Raw genomic sequence first — 21068 nt, forward strand, 5'->3', positions numbered from 1 at the left:
CCCCTTCCCCCAGCACAAGCTGTACCTTGGCACAGACATCCTGGAGTGCTGGGCTTCCCAGTGCATCTCCCGTAATAAAGAGATTAGATTAGATTCTCATGCTCTCTGGAGCAGGAGCTGCCTGTAGCTTGTGTCTCGTGCTGGGCCAGGGCCAGAGGTGCTGGAATTAGGGGTGCTGGGAATGCAGCAGCACCCCGGCTTGAAGTGGTTTCCATCTTATGCAGGGTTTACAATTTGGTTCAATGGCTCTGGGCACCCCCCACTCTACACATTGTTCCAGCTCCCCAGGGCATGTGATAAACACCAAGAAAAACCATCAGTGTCATTTGAACTATTCCCACTAGAGGGTGCTGTGACACAGGCTTTCAGACTGGCTATGACCCCCACGGCCACCAGACACACTGGCTCTGGGGCGCACAGCCAGCTAGCTGTTCATTTCAGGGGGTTTACAAAGCAGTGGTGTGATAACAGGCCGTACTTTTAACTAAATACAACAGGCCTGATGCTGAGCTGGTGTCAACTGGTGTTGCCCCAGAAGATCTAGCCCAGCACCTGAAAATCTGGCCCAGTGACGGGAGGTTAAGGAATTAATTTATTTCAAATGCTGCTGTTTTTCCTGTTAAAATTTACATACCCCCTCTGCCCCAAAACTGAAATCAGAACATGAATGTCTGCAATATAAGCCAGCAAGGCTTTTTAGTGAAACAATGTTCTTTGGGTGCAACAATATATTGAAAGAAAGAAAGAAAGAAAGAAAGAAAGTGCAGTACACAAGGTTTTTAGTGGTTGAGTTGTTTGCACAGCTGACGTCATGCCATACTAGCTTGTTTAGGTACAGACCGGCTATAAACTCTTCTCTTCAGGGTTACACTGCAGACATCTTTTGTTTACAGTTTATCACTCTAACCTTGGAAAAATCAACAGAAATCGGTTTGCAGCTAAATAAAGGATATTTTCCATTTTTTCTTTTCCTTGCTTGGCTTAAGGTACAACGGGGCCAGATCCCCACTGTTGTTAGTCAGTAGCACTCTGTTGACTTCACTGGAGTCTTGCCAGTTGATGCCAGCTATCTATGTGAATGCCACCTGCCTGGCCTGCCCGTTTCATCACATCAGCAGCCTCGCTGCTGTGACCTTCCCCCTGGAAAGCTGTTACCGGCTCTGCACTTCTGGCCTCCTTGGACTCCTTCTTCGAGCCCCCACTGTGAGGCTTGATAGGAACAGGAGCACGCACAGTAGGAAGAACTAGGCCAAGAAATGCTTCTGCTGTCACTAATTTTAGCAGCTTCCTGGCCATGCAGAGTTACCTACCTCTGCCATACTAGTGAGGGACTCAGCTGAGATATACAACACAAGCCTTAACCATTCCTGGTCACTGAAGATTCCCACACGCCCTTCTGCAAGAAGAGGAGTATTAACCCTAGTGCGTTGGCCAAATGCAAGCTCAAGTAATTACATCCTGCCTAATTCATCCCCACCCACTTTGATACGGTAACATTCTTCCCCTTCCACTCTTTCGTCACTGTGTCCTGTTAGCTGCCACGTTCTGCCCCAGAGGAGGCTGCATGTCAGTGCTGGGGGAAGCAATCCCCAGAGCCTGTATGTAGTTTGTAAATCCGTTTGGCGATCATCAGGAGACGGAAGGCAGGTTATGGGCCAGGTTCATCCCTGCTGTAACTGGACTCAAGTCAACGGCTCTACACCTGAGGTGAATTCATCTCTAAACGCGGAAGGTGGGCGTTATACTTGCTGCCGTTGTTATCCCAACATGTTGGTCAACGATCCCAAGCAGCTTTTGAACGTTAACCCTAATTCACAGTTTCCTGTCCTAGTAGTGTCCATTTATTTCCAAAACTACAATGACTTTCCTAGCTTGGGGGCCACCGACTGGTCCTTTCAACCTTCACCTCACCTAGGCAACCCTTTCCCCACGTAACGCCTTCCAGGGCCGTGGGTGAGTGCAGAGCCCGTGACACTGAAGAGAAAATACAGAACTACCCTGCTCCAAGAACGATAGCACAGCCATTCTCCACGGACCTCCTGCCACGAACGTTTACGAGCTGCCTCTTTAAAGCACAGGTTTCAGAGTAGCAGCCGTGTTAGTCTATATTCGCAAAAAAGAAAAGGAGTACTTGTGGCACCTTAGAGACTAACAAATTTATTTGAGCATAAGCTTTCATGAGCTACAGCTCACGAAAGCTTATGCTCAAATAAATTTGTTAGTCTCTAAGGTGCCACAAGTACTCCTTTTCTTTTGTTCTCTTTAAAGCACAGTGAGCAGCTAAGAACTAACCGCCGCACCTGGAGGCCCCAGCTGAGATCAGGGAGCCATTGTGCAAGGTGCAGTACAGAAAACATATTAAGAGACCATTCATTTCCCATACAGCTTTCAATCCATACAAGGTGGGAGAAAGGAACTATTCTCCTACTTCTACAGATGAGGAACTGAGGCTGAGGGAGACGACGGGATGGACGTGCAGTAAGTCTTCGATACTCCAGGAATCAAATCAAGAGCTCCTGAATCTCAGCGCAGTGCCACAAAGCTGTTCTTCCTCTCCAAGTGATGAGCCAATGAAGGGCCAGCAGCCTGTGACTCTCTAACCACTCTCCTATTGAGCTCAGAACCAAGAGACAAGAAGCCAACTTGTGAGCTAGCCAGTCCCTCCCATAGCAGGCCCTTATCTACCACTAGAAATGCACAAGTTGCAGATCTCCTTGGGCTTAGAACATAAGAATGGCCATACTAGGTCAGACCAAAGGTCCATCCAGCCCAGTATCCTGTCTTCGGACAGTGGCCAATGCCAGATGCCCCAGTGGGAGTGAACCTAACAGGCAATGACCAAGTGATCTCTCTCCTGCCATCCATCTCCACCCTCTGACAAACAGAGGCGAGGGACACCATTCCTTACCCATCCTGACTAATAGCTATTAATGGACTTAACCTCCATTAATTTATCCAGTTCTCTTTTAAACCCTGTTATAGTCTTAGCCTTTACAACCTGCTCAGGCAAGGAGTTCCACAGGTTGACTGTGCGCTGTGAAGAAGAACTTCCTTTTATTTGTTTTAAACCTGCTGCCCATTCATTTCATTTGGTGGCTCCTAGTTCTTATATTATGGGAACAAGTAAATAACTTTTCTTTATTCACTTTCTCTACACCATTCATGATTTTATAGACCTCTACCATATCCCCCCTTAGTCTCCTCTTTTCCAAGCTGAAAAGTCCTAGCCTCTTTAATCTCTCCTCATATGGGACCTGTTCCAAACCGCTAATCATTTTAGTTGCCCTTCTCTGAACCTTTTCTAATGCCAGTATATCTTTTTTGAGATGAGGAGATCACATCTGTACGCAGTATTCAAGACGTGGGCGTATCATGGATTTATATAAGGGCAATAAGATGTTCTCCGTCTTACTCTCTATTCCATTTTTAATTATTCCTAACAGCCTGTTCGCTTTTTTGACTGCCGCTGCACACTGCGTGGATGTCTTCAGAAAACTATCCACGATGACTCCAAGATCTCTTTCCTGATTACTTGTAGCTAAATTAGCCCCCATCATGTTGTATGTATAGTTGGGGTTATTTTTTCCAATGTGCATTACTTTACATTTATCCACATTAAATTTTATTTGCCATTTTGTTGCCCAATCACTTAGTTTTGTGAGATCTTTTTGAAGTTCTTCAGTCTGCTTTGGTCTTAACTATCTTGAGCAGTTTAGTATCATCTGCAAACTTTGCCACCTCACTGTTTACCTCTTTCTCCAGATCTTTTATGAATAAGTTGAATAGGATCGGTCCTAGGACTGACCCTTGGGGAACATCACTAGTTATCCCTCTCCATTCTGAAAATTTACCATTTATTCCTACCTTTTATTCCCTGTCTTTTAACCAGTTCTCAATCCATGAAAGGATCTTATCCTCTTATCCCATGACAACTTAATTTACATAAGAGCCTTTGGTGAGGAACCTTGTCAAAGGCTTTCTGGAAATCTAAGTACACTATGTCCACTGGATTCCCCTTGTCAACATGTTTGTTTGTAGATGCTCAGTGCAAGGGAAAGGTTTTGGAGAGGAACCCCTGGGCAAATAGTCTTCAGGAGAAACAAGTGGCCTGGGACATCTGCTATGGGAGAATCACCAGTCCCCACTTCGGTGTTAAGCCTGAATTTCCATGGATGAACCAAGCTGCGGAGAGGAGAAGAAGCCCCTAAGTGGAGAAGAGCTCATCTGGATAACACATGACTTTGGAAAGGCTTTTGATACTGTCTCACATGACCTCATAACCAAACTAGGAAACAGCCTAGACAAAGCTACTACACCGTGGGTGCACAGCTGGCTGGAAAACCGTACTCAGACAGTAGTTAGCAATGGCTCACAATCAAGCTGGAAGGGCCTATCCAGTGGGTTCCCCCTGAGATCTGTCCCACATCCGATTCTTCATATCTTCAGCAATGATTTAGATAATGGCATAGGGAGTACACTTATAAAGTTTGCGGACCATACCAAGCTGGGAGGGTTGCAAGCACTCTGGAGGACAGGATCAGAATTCAGAATGATCTGGACAAACTGGAGAAATGGTGTGAAGTAAATAGGATGAAATTCAATAAGGACAAATGAAAAGTACCCCACTTAGGAAGGCACAATCAGTTGCACACACACAAAATAGGAAATGACTGCCTAGGAAGGAGTACTATGGAAAGGGATCTGAGGGTCATAGTGGACCACAAGCTAAATATGAATCAACAGTGTAACGCTGTTGCAAAAAAAGCAAACATCCTTCTGGGATGTATTAGCAGAGTGTTGTAAGCAAGACACAAATAGTAATTCTTCCACTCTACTTCACACTGATTAGGCCTCAACTGGAGTACTGTGTCCATTTCTCTGGGCACCACATTTCCGGAAAGATGTGGACAAATTGGAGAAAGTCCAGAGAAGAGCAACAAAAATGATTAAAGGTCTAGAAAACAGGCCTACCAGGAAAGATTGAAAAAATTGGGTTTGTTTAGTCTGGAGAAAAGAAGACGGAGAGGGGACATGATAACAGTCTTAAAGTACATAAAAACTTGTTATAAAGAGGAGAGAGGAAAATTGTTCTCCTTAGCCACTGTGGACAGGACAGGAAGCAATGAGCTTAAATTGCAGCAAGGATATTGGGAAAAACTTGCTAACCGTCAGGGTAGTTAAGAACTGGAACAAATTACCCAGGCAGGTTGTGGAATCTCTGTCATTGGAAGTTTTTAAGAACAGCTCAGACAAACCCCTGTCAGGGATGGTCTAGATCAGTGTTTCTCAACCTTTTTGTGCTGGATACCCTCTTTGGACTTAAAAAGAAATTGCAACCCCCTACTTTAAGCCTGGGCTTGAACTTCAGCTCCTAGTGGCTCAGGGCCAACACTGGTTGCCAACACTCCAGGACTCTCCAGGAATTAAAGATTAATCTTTAATGAAAGATTATGTGGTGTGATGAAGCCTCCAGGAATCTCCCCGCCGCCCGGAACTGAGGTGAGTAGCTTAGCTTCACGGGGCCCCTGGGCAATTGCCCTGCTTGCCACCCCCTAACGCTGGCCCTGCACTTGTGACCCCACTAAACCTGGCCCATGACCCTTCCCAGAGAGAGGGGGCGTCACAACCCATAGGTTGAGAAACACTAGTCTAGATTTCAGAGTAGCAGCCGTGTTAGTCTGTATCTGCAAAAAGAAAAGGAGGACTTGTGGCACCTTAGAGACTAACAAATTTATTAGAGTATAAGCTTTCGTGAGCTACAGCTCACTTCATCGGATGCATGGTCTAGATAATACTGAGTCCTGTCTCAGAGCAGGGGACTGGACTAGATGACCTCTCAAGATCCCTTCCCATCCTACAATAATACCTCGCTCTGGTATACCACTTTTCATCTAGAGAGCTCAGAGTGCTATACGAGGAGGTCAGTGTTATCGAATGGGAGGTAAAGCGATTGTCTAAGGTCACCCAGCAGCCTGGGGGCAAAGCTGGAACGAGAACCCAGGTGTCCTAAGGCCCAGGCCAGCACGCTATCCACTAAACCACATTGTTCCCCAAGCGCCCCTCTCCTCGCATGTCCATCCTCTTCTTCATTCTATGGCAATGTTCGTCTGCAGCCCCACGGCTGAAATCTGCTGCTCTCGGGCAGGGTGGTAGATCAGGGGAATGTCAATGGGCTACAAAGCCTGACAGCGCTGGAGCCCATCCTGCCCAGGAAGGCCCCAAAAGCCCTGTGGCCTGCGTGAGATGGGCAGACGGCTTTAATGCAAATCCCACCAGACAGGTGTCGACATCGTGACTGAGCACAGGGGATGGCTGGCCATATTCCCTAGCCCCCGGCTCCGTTCCCAGACAAGGACACAGAAGGGTAAGCACAGACGCCACGCTCGCTGAGTGAAACGGGGTCACCCCGCTTCTGGGGGGTTTCCTGCTGTCTTCTTCTTGACTTGCAGCCGAGCCATGGCAGCAGCAGCCTGAGTTCAAAGCTGCGCACCAGCCATTCAGAACCTGGTGCGTTACAGGAGGGATGCAGCGCGCTGCAAGGGGACCCGTGGCACTGAATTCGCAATGCAATTGCATTGAATTGGGAATCTAGCTGCAGTGCCTTCTGGGCATATATTCCACAAGCCCCAGTGCCGCTCCTGGAAGCAGTGCATCCTGGGAGGTTTCGCAAGGCCTCTGGCACGCTCTGGGAGCATCCACGCATTCACACTGGCACTAAACCAGTTCAGACCGAACCTCTTCTGCCCTATCAGCTTATTTAAGGCCATCTGGTTTAACCGGTTCTTAGAGCATGCTTGAGGTGGCTAAAAAGTGGTGCTGCAAGCAGAGACAGGGTCTGAGTGGCCGAGAACGTCGAGCAATGGTGGCAAATGTATCGAACCCCTCGGTAACACTGCCGCGCCCACGAGGCTGGCTCCCCAGCTTTCCATCACACTCCCAGCCCCCCGGGAAAGCTGCCCGACAGGTCGGAACATAGAGTCAAAGCCAGCTTACGCTCAGTCGACCTGCAGCCCAAGAGAGAGAGGACGGAGGTCAGTTAAAGGGCACAGGTGAAATCCCGGCCCCACTGACGTCAATGGCAAACCCCATGAACGCAACAGGGGCCAGGATCCCACCCCAGAAATTCTCCTCATGCGATCTGCCTGCCTTCTCCCTGTTACCAGGGGGACCACATCTTCCCTCTCCTTAAACTACTGAAACCAGGAATCCTTGCTTGTTTTATAACTTCCCCACCCTCACCATCTAGCACCAGCCCGCACCCACTGCGACATGTCACTAGCCCTCATGTTACGGGGGGGAACCCATGGACTGGGAAACTATGGGAGAGCCAAGAGCAGAACTCGCATCTCTCCACTCCCAGGCCAGCACCTTCAACACAAGTGCAACCTCCCTCTGTCCCTTCAGCCTCCCTCTCTGCATGAGAGCCTTCTCCTAGGCAGCTCTGGCCACCGGACACAGCTTCTCTGTATCTCCAGGCCTCTCCCTGTCTTTTCAAAGCTCAGGCCAAAGCCTCTCTTCTCCCCTTGGCTCAGGTCTCTCGATGGATCGGCTTCGGCTCTGGCTCAAGGAAGCACAACTGAAATCGGGGCTAGAAGGCCCGGCAACCTCCTCCTCCAGGCTGCTTTGTGCCCAGCCTGAAAGGAAGACGTCCCACAAAACACGGTCTGATCCTGAGACACGCTGAGCCCTTCCTGCTCCCGCTGCAGCTGGCAGGGAGCAGAGGGAGCTCCGCACCCAGCAGGATCCGACCCTCGGGCTGTTCCGCCTTGCATCCCAAAGAAGAAACCACAAATCTGGACAGAAAGGGTCGGTAGTTTCATAACCGTGGAGGGACAGCAAAAAGGAAATCAGGGTGCAGACAGAGTGGGCTCGGAAGCCATCACTCTCCATTAAGATTTTTATTCTTTGCAGAGGTGATAAAATAGTAACAATCCACCCCCCCCCCACACACACACACATAGATCCTTGAATATTTTTGCAAATAATTTGCTTTCTTGTGATTCATAGGGCCACAGATTCAGCATTCTCTTGTGTTCGGACAACGGCCGCCCGGGGAATGGGTGGAAATGCCTGCAAATCCCTAGGGAACCATACATTTTAGCCCGTGTGCGGATTTGTCCCCAAATCTCCACCAGAAGCCTGGTCTTCTCTAGGCAATGCTGTCCCAGTTATAAAGCTTGCCTTGTCCAATCAGGGAGCATAAACAATACCAGCTGACTTGGATGACCAATCACACAACAGAAATGGCAAACAGCATGTAGTCCAGGGGTGAATTTCAACCCTGTGCAAAGGGGGCTGTCCCACAAGCGCCTAGGCACCACTCAAAACTAAACACGCTTGCCCCGCCCCCTGCCCCACCCCTAATCCGAGACCCCGCCCCCACTCACTCCATCCTCCTCTTTCTCTGTCACTCGCTCATTTTCACCAGCAGACTGGGGTGCAGGAGGAGGGGAGGACTCCAGCTGGAGGTGCGGGTTCCGGGATGGGGCCAGAAATGAGGAGTTCAGAGTGCAGGAGGGGGCTCGGGATCGGAGAGGGGGGTGAGGGCTCTGGCTGGGGGGTGCAGGTTCTGGTGTGGGGCCGGGGATGAGGGATTTGGAGTACAGGAGGGGGCTCAGGGCTGTGGCTCAGGAGTTTGGAGTGCGGGAGGAGGCTCTTGGCTGGGGCAAGGAGTTGAGGTGTGGTGGGGTGAGGGCTCTGGCTGGGAGTGCAGACTCTGGGGTGGGGCTGGGGATGAGGAGGGTTTGGGGTGTAGGAAGGATTATGGGACCAAGGGGTTTGGAGGGCGGAAGAGGGATCAGGGCTGGAGCTGGGGGTTGGGGTGCAGAGGGGTGGTGAGGGCTCCGGCTGGGGATGTGGGCTCTGGGGTGGGGCTGGGGATGAAGGGTTTGAGGTGTAAAAGGGTGCTCTGGGCTGGGATTGAGGGGTTTGGAGGGCAGGAGGGGGATCAGGGCTGGGGCAGGGGGTGAGGCTCAGGAGGAGGTCAGAGGTGCAGGCTCTGGGCAGCGCTTACCTCACGCAGCTCCCGGAAGCAGCAGCATGTCCCCCCCCCTCCGGCTCCTATGCAGAGGCACAGCCAGGTGGCTCTGCATGCTACCCCATCTGCAGGCGCCACCCATGCAGCTCCCATTGGCCATGGTTCCCAGCCAATGGGAGCTGCGAGGGTGGCGCTGGGGTTGGGGGCAATGTACGCATAGGAGCCAGAGGGGGCCACATGCTGGCTGCTTCCCGGGAGCCACACAGCACGGAGGCTAGCAGGGAGCCTGCCAGCCCCACTGCGCAGTGCCGCCAACCGGACAGTCAACGGCCCAGTCAGCAGTGCTGATGAGAGCTGCCACGATTCCTTTTCAATCAGGTGTTCCCATCGAAAACCAGACACCTGGTCATCCTAGTGCTGGGGGAAGTTTCACCCTCTGGGTGCTGGGCTCTGACTCAGATTTGAGCCCAAGCCCCGTTGGTGTCCACCCACACATCAGAGAGCACTCAGGAGCCAGATCCTCAGACTCTACTACTGGACAAGGTTCAGAGCCTGAGTCCCACTGCGACTTGGGTCCAAGACTTGTCATTTTGCAGGGTGGACGCAACTCAAGCTGAAGAGCCAAGTCAGAAGGTCAGCGTAGCACGGTGTGGACACATTAGCATGGCTCTGAGACCAGGGCAGGAGTGCCGGAACCTCGGTAGAAGTGGGGGGCCATGAGGCCCCACACCTCTCCAGGGCCCTGGTCCCCCCCTACTTCTCCTCTTCCCCCATAGCCAGGCCGCAAGCCAGAGCCAGGCCATTGTAAGAGCCACCCAGGGAGCTGGAGCCACTGTGGGGATCCCTGGACCTTCCACCTGTGCTGAGCAGGAGGCCAGGATACCCAAAAACTTCCCCCACCCCATGTCCCTGCCCCCCGGGGCATGCTGACCAGGGCAGGGGCTGTGCTTCGCGGCGGGGGAGCTGATCACCTCCCTCACCACAAAGCTCAGCCCCTGCCGGCGTTGCTCCGCACCTGCCCGGGGCTTGCAGTCTGGGGAGGCAACGCAGCCTCCTTCCCCCCAAACTACGCCCATGCTAAAAAGTGGGGGGGGCATGGCCCCCCTGGACCGGGGTCCAGCAATTGTAAGCCCAGGCGGTGTGGACGCTTGAGCGTGGCCTGGCAAACACCCAACCCACCAGCCCAGGTTTACAGTGCGGTGCAAACATACCCTCAGCGAACGGTTCACCAACAACTCCCAGCCTCGGAAGGACTCGTCCAAGCTACCTGGTGGATCCTGATGAAGGATGAAAATCCAGCGGCCGAGTTCCCCTCCCGCGCCGGCTTGGGGACACTGGAGCCACCGCTGCATCTCAGGGGTGTGGGCAGAGAATCCAGTCCCGGATCAGCCCACGAGCCACTGACAGAGCACTCAGCAGTGTGACAGTTCAGACTCCCTGTCCCCCAGCAGCCGGGCCATCTGCGGAGATTTTCCTCCGTTTCTCTCGGTCCCCCCGATGTTTTCATTTGAAGGTGCCTTTTCCGCAGTCTCCCAGGCTCACTGCAGCAGCCGGTCCTGTTTTCCAGGGCAAGCACAGCAGCCGCTGTGTATCTGTTCCCCGGTACGTCGTGTACTCCGCACCAGCCCCTTCCAACAATGCTCTGGTCCCTAGATTCAACACATCCTGCTGTTTTCTGGCTTGCTACATTTCTCCTGGCCAGTCTCCCAGGTCTGCATCCTCTCCCCAAGTAGGACGCCAGAGCTCAGTGCGCAGGCTGCTGGCCCGAGAAGTGGCAAGGGAATCAGGTCTCCTGGGGCCTATCCCAAGAGCCGGGAGGCAGCAGGACTGGGGATTAGAGTGACAGGCTGAAGGTCAGGATACCTAAGGTGTAACCACAACTTGTTGCCTTGTCGTTAAAACACAGGACTGTGCCCCAAGACTCCCGGGATCCACAGCCAGCTGAGTTAATCTCTCGCGGGAAACCTCTTTGTCTAGCCACCGACAGCCCTGGAGAATGTCTTTTTCCTCCCACATCTCAGAGTCTCTGACCTTTTCTGCAGGATGAGGACCGAGCCGTGGGTTGGTCACCTCTAGATGAGATTGTTGCGAGGTGCTGCCCAGGGGAAGACCCAGATGGTGCCCCCTGGAAGCATATCACATTGCAGCCCCTCTGCTAAGCAGGGGATGTTTCCCCAGTGCTTCCTGATCTTCACCACCAACCACGCCAGTTCAAAGATCAAGTCAATGGCCCAGTCCTCCTCTACAAACACCTAAACAGGCTGGGAGTCACTCTCTCCACACCCTGTGTGGGCAGGCTGCTGCCTCCAGGGCACCCCCTTACAGCCAGGAATGGCTCTACAACAAGTCTGCCTCAGTTTCCCTCCCAGGTGCTTTGCAATAATTGACATTAGGACCAGCATCCTTGCAATAAGATTCCCCTTTCATGGGGTCTTATTTATTCAGTACCTTATCAACTGCAGACTCTCTAGCCCCACAGTCCCAGCCCTTCATCCCACCGGGGCCTGGGGTCTGAGGGTGCGGCCTCAGACCAGCTTGTCTTCCCCTCCCTGGGCTGGGGGAGGTCAGAGGCCGCTTCCTTCCCTGCTGGCTGAGAGAGAGGGGAGCTCTGCCTCACCCTCTACAACTCTTAAAGGGGCCAGACCACCCTGTTATACCCTGGCATTGCAGCTGCGATCAGCGGGGAATACCCGGACTGATGGGCTCCCCATTGTACATGGGACGAGCCCTCTCCCAGAGGGCAGGCAGAGTCTGAGTCTTGCTACCTTCCAGGCTCATCTCCTGGGTCCCCGGGACCCCAAGCTGGGTCTGCTCCTTTGGGCTGGAGGTTGGGAGGCTTGGGGAAAGCTAATGATGCTGAGGTGCATGCTGAGGGGTGCACAGCAGACAGAGCAGCTCGGAGACAAGGGAGCAACCACGGGAACCCACCGACGAACGACTGCCAAGGACGGGCTGGGGATCACCCTGAGGACCCTCCAAAGGCCAAGGGGTCTTGGATGCTCTCACCCCCTCTGTTCGTATTAGGCCAATTCTCATCTATTCCAACAGGTGGCTGCCTCCCAACACTGGCAAAACAGCTGATTGCCGCAAGGGGCAACTTGCTCCAGACCCACACGCATCCGGGGGCATACGGGGCAGCAGCCGACCAAACCCAAATGTAACTCTCGCTCACTCTGGGCTACGTGGTCTCGTCTGCACAAGATGTGGGAACGTTTCTCTTCCCCGAGCAGCCTCTCGAGCCAAGCTTCACGCTGCTGCCCATCCCCCCAGCTCTGCCAATGCCCCCAATCTCACCCACCCCAGTGCACAGTCACCCCCCTGCCTTCTTCCACACAGCCCCTGTGCTCCACACAACTCCCTGCGCTCATCTGCCAGGCCCCCGCCCTGCCCACGTGTAGGTCCGTCTGAGAACCGGCCCCTGCCCTGCTGCCACAAGGCAGCTTGTGGGTCTGCACAGCAATTGTATGTAAATTGCCTATTGTCATCCCACTGGCCTCTGTCTTCAGCCTGAGAGCTCCTCAGAGCAGGGACTGAGCCTAAGTGTTTGGGAAGTGCTAGGACACCAGGCAGAGACAAATAATAATCATCAATCGTGGACCACCGCTCACAATGAGCCCAAAGATCTACAAATGCATCAACCGTCCCTCTCGGTCAGGAAGTGGGCTGGTGGGAGCGCTAAGTGCATTTCTAGCTGACGGGCTCACAGCCCTGGGGAACTGATGACAGGATAGTTACAGAACAGCCAGCACCACCCATGCTGTGACACCTGCCTCATCTGGAGAGCTGAGCTCCATTTCCCTGACTTAGCCAGGCTTTGCCCAGGCTGCCAACGAGAGACAGGTCAGCGGGTGGGGACATCACAACAGCGACTGCTACTCACTGCTGACCCACGGCAGGATTTGAACTGCTGACCTGGAGATCCAAGGGTCTGTGTTGCTTCACCAACCAGGAGAGGCCTCCAGAGTCGGTATTATACATAGCTGCACACCCCAGGTTGCCTCCAGACTTCATTGCCTAAGAGGGCCCAGGTCATGGAATTCCTGGCATGTCCCAACAGCGCGAGGGATGAGATGCGGGGTCAGCTCTGGCTCTGGGGGTCTGCAAAGCAGCTCCGGGGCAAAGCCCCCGTGGAGTCAAACTAAGCAGGAAGCCCGATCAGCTGCGGGTCTGAGCACCTGCAGCTTACACTGACTTCTATGGGGCTTGGGGGAAGCGCTATTCGCCTGATTCGCAGAGGTGCTGAGTCCCTGTAGCTCCCATGGACTTCAAAGGGACAGGAGAGTGCTCAGCTCTTCTGAAAATCAGCCCATGATCCCCGCCCCTGACTCTCCAGCCCTGCCTCCCCAACAGCTCCACCTTCTACCAAAGCTGCCTTGCTGCACTGCATTACCAGCATGGCAGAGGTCGATGGACCCTTAGAGGTCCATGGTCCTTAGAGGTCCAGAGGTAGATGGACGCTCAGAAGCCGGTGAGCCCTGTGGCTGAGGAGTCAGATGGGATTCCTCTAAGGGTCCATCTACACTGCAGCTGGGAGATGTGATTGCTGGCTCGGGTAGACGGACATGCACTGGCTTTGATGGAGCAAGCACGCTAAAACTAGCAACGTTCCCTGGCGGCAGAGGGATGGGCCAGCCACCCAAGTACAGTAGCACCTCAGAGTGACCAACACCAGAGTTATGAAACGACCGGTCAGCCACACACACCCCCCCCCCCCCGGAACCAGAAGTACGCAATCAGGCAGCAGCAGAGCCAAAAAAAACCCCCCAAAGACAGTACAGTCCTGTGAACTACAGGAGACCCTCAGCGTTAGAGACACCTTGGGAAGGGAGGTTGTTCGTAACTCCAAAATGTTGGTAACTCTGAACAAAACGTTTTGGTTCTTTCAAAAGTTTACAACTGAACATTGACTTAGTACAGCTTTGAAACTTTACTTTGCAGAAGGAAAATGCTGCTTTTAACTATCTTAATTTAAAGGAAACAAGCAAAGGAACAGTTTCCTTCCTTCTTTTTTTAAAAAAAAAAAACTTTCCCTTTTTTCGTTAGTAGTTTAGGTTTAACACAGGACTGTCCTGTATTTGTTTTTGGTTTTTTGGTCTTTGTTGCTGCCTCATTGCATACTTCTGGTTCCGGATGGGGTGTGTGATTGACCAGTCCATTCGTAATGCTGAGGTTCTACTGTACGTCCCTAAGACCTCGGGTTTGATCTCGGGTCCGTCACAATTACCTGTCTCTGTAAACCAGACAGCAGCCATGGGGTCCACCGCAGCTCAGTGCAGAGCATGGTACAGTTGACGAGCCTACGATTGCTCGGCTTTTCTGCCTCAGCCACTTCACTACTGCCCGGTACACAGGGCACAACGCTTCCCTGTGCTGCCAAAGACGCCTCCCGGCATGCTTTAGCAGGGAAAGAGTTAATGCCACAGACCTGGACACAGCTGTCTCCACATTCCTCACCCAGCCTAGCACCTTGGCTGCAGCAGCAGTAAACCACACCAAGCGAGCGAGCGAGCGAGCGAGCGAGCGAGCGAGCGTTAATACCTCCAGAGCAACAGGAAGGACATGTCTGCTGCGCAGAGGACAAGGACATGCCCAAGAGCTGCCCCAGCCCCAGTGTTCCCTAGAATGGCTACATGACTGGCCCTGGCATGACAGCTCTCTCCCTGCTCTTGCGGGGGCCACGCTCCAGAACAGCCTTGAAAAGGGAACCGAAAGCTCAGCAGAATCTTGGTGACTCACTCCAGCATCCCGTGCAGAACAACCCACTGAACCACAGCAAGGAACCAGGCCCAGCTCCTGGCTGCCCACACCAGATTTTCCCAGCAGGCCATGCCGTAGCTGTAGTCTCACCGGGGCCATCAGTCGGGGAGCCGACTCAGACGCCAATCAAGTGAAGAGACCACAGGGGACATCCCGTCCTACTGCACACCCAGCCTCCGTGCACCACACTCCTCCATGCATGAGGCTGTCCTCCGCTAGTGGCTGGCCTCAATCACTAAAACAGTCTGTGGCTTAGGCTGCAGCGAGTTGCTTCTTTAGCCCTAGTGGCCAAGGCCTCTGGCTTTGGGACTGAAGGTCCCAGGTTCAATCCAGGCTGCCGGTATATATGCAGCCACCGTCTGTTACATCAGGGAGCAACAGTGCAGTGCCCTTAACAGGGCACAGCAGTGTGTACCAGGTCTGGGCTTGAGGAAATCCAGATGAGGCAGCTTCCACCCCACTGACCCGGATCTCTGTCACGACTCTGCATCCCGCCCCACTGACCCGGATCTCCATCACGACGCTGCATCCCACCCCACTGACCGGATCTCCATCACGACGCTGCATCCCACCCCACTGACGGGATCTCCATCACGACGCTGCATCCCACCCCACTGACCGGATCTCCATCACGACGCTGCAGCCCACCCCACTGACCCGGATTTCCATCACGACGCTGCAGCCCACCCCACTGACCAGGATCTCCATCACAACCCTGCATCCCATCCCACTGACCCGGATCTCCGTCACGACCCTGCAACCCGCCCCGCTGACCAGGATGTCCATCACGACCCTGCATCCCACCCCACTGACCCGAATCTCCATCATGACACTGCATCCCACCCCACTGATCCGGATCTCCATCACAACCCTGCATCCCACCCCACTGACCCGGATCTCCATCACAACCCTGCATCCCACCCCGCTGATCCAGATCTCCGTCACAACCCTGCATCCCACCCCACTGACCCAGATCTCCATCACAACCCTGCATCCCACCCACTGACCAGGATCTCCGTCACGACCCTGCAACCCGCCCCGCTGACTCGGATCTCCGTCACGATCCTGCAACCCGCCCCGCTGACCCAGATCTCTGTCACGACACTGCATCCCACCCCGCTGACCCAGATCTCCATCACAATACTGCATCCCGCCCCACTTACCTGGATCTCCGTCACGATGGAGCATTTCACCAGCTTGAAGTTCTTCCCCATGTTGAAGCTGTTGCTGTGAAAACACACTTTGAGGATCCGCATTTCCTCCTTCTTCAGGTCAATGGGCATGGACACCATGGTGGGGTCCAGGGTCCCACCCAGACTCCGGAGTGAGCTCCCCCGCAGCCGGGTCAGGGCCTCCGGGATTCCCGACATCCTGAGGGGCACGGTGCTGCTAAGAGCACAGCATCACTCTCCTGCAGGAACAAAGACACAGGTGGATGAACGAAGAAGGAACAATCCTGGCTCAGGCTGTTTAACCAGGTGATGCGCGGCTCTGGCTCAGCGCTGGACAGGGGACAGGACAGCAAGACAGCTGGGCTCTCAGCAATCACCCCAGGGGCCAGGACCCTCCCAGCATATGAACTGAGTTGGGCGGGAAGGGTGGTAGGGAGAGGTCAGCAAGGGGGTGGGTGGGGAACCTGGCCTGAGGCCAGTGGGGGAAAGGCAGGGAAAAAGCACATGAGATGGGGTGGGATGGTGGAGGGGCAGGGAAGGGAGAGGGCATCCAGCATGGATGGGGAGGGGAAGCCGGCATACAGGAGATCCCCAAAGCACTCCCCCCCAGCAGGAATCCTGTCCCATGCCATGTTTACCGGAGGGGATTTGAACCCCCGCCCCCAGGCCTGTGCTCCAGCTCACCGGCGAGAGGCGAGAGGCTCCGCAATTCCGCCCCGCACCGGCAGCCTGGGACAGCGGCACGGGCAAGCCGGCCTGGGAAGCAGGCGTGTGCTCCAGATGGGCCTGTCGGGGCAGGCGGGCGTGACGTGGGCTCGCTCAGCCGGCAGGGCGCCACTCCCCTGAGACGCTGCGGCCGTCCGGAGCACAGAGACGCTGTGGCACCCCGGCCCTGCTCACTTCACCCGTACAGTGTAAAGGTCCCAGTTTCCTCTGCCCCGACAGCTGGGACGCGACCTGACCCGACACACAGCATGAGGCTGTGAGCGCCCGTGTCCTGACCAGTAGCGGAGCAAGCCAGCTGGGCCTGCACCCTCCAGCACAGGGCATTACAGCCGTGGGCAGAGATGTAGGAGCAGTCATGATCCCACCATGCTTAGCTGCTACACTCGCCCATCCCGCCAGCTGCTAGGCCGATGTAACTTGATGGCTGCTCTGCAGCACTCTCGTTCACGCAGGATCAGATCTCCCTCACCCAGGGCTTTCTGATCTGCTCATTACTTTCCACCTTGGACCTACACACCCAGCTCCCCCCACCCTCTCCATCTGCCCCAGGCCGGATCTTTCCTGCGCTGGGAAACTACGGCCGAAAGTCTGACCCACTCTGATCCTCCAAACCTTGATTTTCTTCCCTCTTCTTTTTAGTCAGTTCAGCCAAGGCCCCCGGCTACGGCTTTGGATTTGGGGTTTTATGCGGAAGGACCAAATGGTGCATTTCCCAGCCTTCCTCAGCAACCCTACAATAAACAAGCCAATGGGCACAGCCTAGCACTCACAAGCAACCCTACAATAACAAGGAAGTGCAGACAGCTATGCACTTGCAATCAACCCTACAGACGTATCACAATCCGGCCCTCAGAAGCAACCCTATCATGACAAAGCAGCGTGCACTGTTGCACCTTCATCAGCAACCCTACAATAATAAACCAGTGTGCACTGTACAGGTGGGTACAATTTTCTAAGTCTGCAGATCTATACATCATGCATCCACCACTATGGGCTAGGTTGTGAGCCCTTTACTGGCATGGGTGAGCAGTGTCACACACAAATACTCTTGTGTCCTTGAAGGGCATTATTTGTGTCAGTAGCTGCTTGTCAGTTCATGGGCTTTACAATCTGGCCCCTAGTGAGACTTTTCCCCTGAACAAAATCTTTGCAGTGCCCCTTTATAACAAACCCCTGCAATGCCAAAATCGATTGTGAGTCACAACTGCCTTGATTTCTTATGACGGGGCATGGCAGAACCAGGAAGCACACACACATGAAAAATGATTCGCCAACTAAATGATTCACCAACTATACCACTGAGATGCTGCCACCTCTGGGGTGGAGGGCAGCAGCTAACTCACCCAGCAGCTGCCCAAGACAAAATGTTTTCCCACAACACCCAGTGGAAGTGTTTTCATGGAATCACAGAAAGGCAGGGCTGCAAGGGACTTTGAGAGGTTATCTAACGCAGCCCCCTGCGCTGAGACAGGACCAAGTAAACCCAGACTACCCCGACAGGAGTTTGTCTGGCCTGTCTTAAAATCCTCCCATGACAGGGATTCCGCAACCTCCCTTGGAAGCCTGTTCCAAAGTTTAATTCCCCTGAGAGTTAGCAAGTTTTTTCCTGATGTCTAAGCTAAATCTCCCTTGCTGCAGATTAAGTCCATTACTTCTTGTCCTGCCTTCAGTGGACACAGAGAACAATTGTTCACCACCCTCTCTATAACAGCCCTTTACATAGTTGAAGACTGTTGTCAGGTCTCCTGCTCAACTGTCTTTTCTCAAGGCAAAACATGTCCTTTTTTTTTTTTTTTTTTAACATTTCTTCACAGGTCAGGTTTTCTAAACCTTTGATCATTTCTATTGCTCTTCTCTGGACTCTCTCCAATTTGTCCACACCTTTCTTAAAGCGTCTCACCCAGAACTGGACACAGTGCTCCAGCTGAGAGCAGAGCAGGACAGTTACCTCCCGCGTCCTACATGTGACTCTTCTGTTAATACACCCCAGAATGATATTAGCCTTTTTCATAACTGTATCACACTGTTGGCTCATATGCAAATTGTGACCCACTATAAGCCCCCCAAGCCTTTTGCAGCAACACTACATCCTAGCCAGTTATTCCCCCATTTGGAGTTGTGCATTTGATGTTTTCTTTATGGCACTTTGCACCTGTCTTTATTGAATTTCATCTTGGTGACTTCAGACCAATTCTTCAATTTGCCAAGGTCGTTTCAAATTCTAATCCTGTCCACCAAAGTGTATGCAACCTCTCCCGGAGAGGTGTCATCTGTAAATTTCATAAACCTACTCTTCACTGCATTATCCAAATCATTCATGAAAATATTAAATAGTACCAGACCCAGGGCTGACCCCTGTCGGTCCTCACGAGATACGCCCTCCCAGTTTGACAGTGAACCATTGATAACTACTCTTTGAATAAAGTCTGTCAACCAGCTGTAAACCCACATCATAGTAATTTCACCTAGATCACATTTCCCTAATTTGCTTATGAGAATGTCTTGAATGACTGTGTCGAAAGCCCTACTGAAATCAAGACATATCACTTCTACTGCTTCCCCCCAGCCCCTAGATCAGTGACCCTGTCAAAGAGAGGTGGAAGAAGACAATGACAATTCCAGAGAGGCCCTGGAGACCAAGTGACCCTATAGCAGTCCATTCATGGTGAAGCTGAAGCACACGGAAGTGTGAAGCATTTACCCTACAACTGCATATGCTCAGTCACTGGGACAGCCAACCCATGACCTTTCACTAGCATTAAGGGAAACAACCCAGGCTGATGACCGGTGACCAGCTCTCGCTTGTCCTACTTCGAATTAAAGCCAAATGTCTCGGCCTGAAACGTAAATCACCTCCGATAATGAGGCAGGAGAAGGATCGATCAACCTAGGGAGAGAGAACTCCCTGGAGCAGAATAAGTGGTTGATGGTCGCCATTCCCCCTGACACATAGCAGGGGGAGGACTCACTAACAGATGGGGATTCCTGCCAAGACTGGATATTATTCTGCCCATGCAGAAGCAGGAATTAAAGCAGAGTTGGGCCAATGCTACTGAAAAATGATGCCCTACCATCCGCTCCAGTTTGTATTCACTGTTGGGCGCTGGCCCCGCCGACTCAGGCTGGCCTGGACCCAGTGCAAAAGGAAATTTCAAAGTCACATCATTCAAACCAAATCTCAAATACTTTTGCACACAGGAGAATTTGTGCCATTATCCAATGGAGGGACAGAAAAAATACCATGTGACTCAGCTGACCAATCACAAGAGTTCAAATACTGAAAATTCTGATATTGCTCACAATCAAGCCACCTTTGGAAAGGGTGAGGCTGGATTTCCGCTAAGGCACATGCACTGCACTGTTCTGCAAGGGGATGGCTGGATCCCAGCTAAGGTGCATTAATTGCATTATTCTGCAAGGGGATGGCTGGATCCCAGCCAACGTGCATTAATTGCATTGTTCTGCAAGGGGATGGCTGGATCCCAGCTAAGGTCCATGTTATACAAGGGAGTAGCTGGATTCCAGCTACCAAAGGGGGCCAAGGGAGGGGCTACAGGTGACCAAACAGATCTTCTCCAATCTTGAATACAGCATTATTCCAAGTGAAGCCTTAGTACGTGAGACTTCTGGGTTCTGATGTGTCCGAGTGCTCCGGATAGCACACTTTGTGCATTGCTGAAGCTACAAAATCTGTGGATATGTACCTCTGAATGAGCCTCTGTCCACAAAAACCTCACAAAGCATGTTCTGTGGCACTGAAATGGCTCCACTGCACCCCTGCCCTGGCCGGGGGAGATGGACGGGGTAAACTCCTAGGTCTTTTCCATCTCTAGTATTTATAATAACGTGACGAGAAACTCCTAGAATAACATTACACTCCAGTGCACAGCCACTGACCTGCCTGCCATGCCAAACCCAGCTGGTTGCTGCTGTTTATACCCTGACACTGTTCACCCCGGGAGCGGAGGTGGTTGATGCATGAAGGAGCTCTCGGAAAAGGACACATCACTGCAGGCAAAGCTGGAGCCTCAGACCGAGGAAAACTATAAGAAGCAGAACTCCTGAGCCAAGAAACGACCAGCAGCAGTGAAGAAGGTGTGTTCTCTGTACCTCAAAGACAGGGCTGTTGGCATGTGGCTAGTTCCCAGCTATTTCCCTTACAGGGACGAGAGGCCCTGCCCTCGGGTAGCTAACGCTGGGCAGCAATCCACAGCCCAGAGTGTGATGCTGATGTTTGCACAGTGCTCAGATGTTATCGGCAACATAGCAGCAAATGAGGGGGGGAAAGCACTGATACAAAGCGTGGCTGGCCAAAAGGTCAGGGCACAGGCATGTCTTGTAGCAGGGGATATCGCTATTATTTATTATGTGGATCACAGCAGCCCGTGTTGGGATCGGACCCCACATTGCACTGAATGTTGAATGGACACGGCCCC

General features: G+C 52.8%; 1 protein-coding gene across 12 annotated transcripts in view; it reads right to left on the reverse strand.

The window, feature by feature from the left end:
* The window catches only part of PTK2B (protein tyrosine kinase 2 beta), a 115478-nt gene that overhangs the window by 38599 nt on the left and 55811 nt on the right, over positions 1-21068 (reverse strand). For 11 of the 12 annotated variants that reach the window (XM_038394025.2, XM_043510027.1, XM_043510029.1 and 8 more), the window contains exon 2: positions 15898-16145. In XM_038394025.2, the coding sequence (XP_038249953.1) occupies positions 15898-16104 (207 nt within the window). In that variant the 5' untranslated portion in view covers positions 16105-16145. Of the gene's footprint in view, positions 1-15897; positions 16146-16590; positions 16859-21068 lie in introns of those variants that run through there. The other variant, XM_043510028.1, reaches the window with a different exon arrangement.

The sequence above is a fragment of the Dermochelys coriacea genome, chromosome 3 (assembly GCF_009764565.3).
Source record: "Dermochelys coriacea isolate rDerCor1 chromosome 3, rDerCor1.pri.v4, whole genome shotgun sequence".
In the NCBI taxonomy this organism is placed as follows: Eukaryota; Metazoa; Chordata; order Testudines; family Dermochelyidae; genus Dermochelys; species Dermochelys coriacea.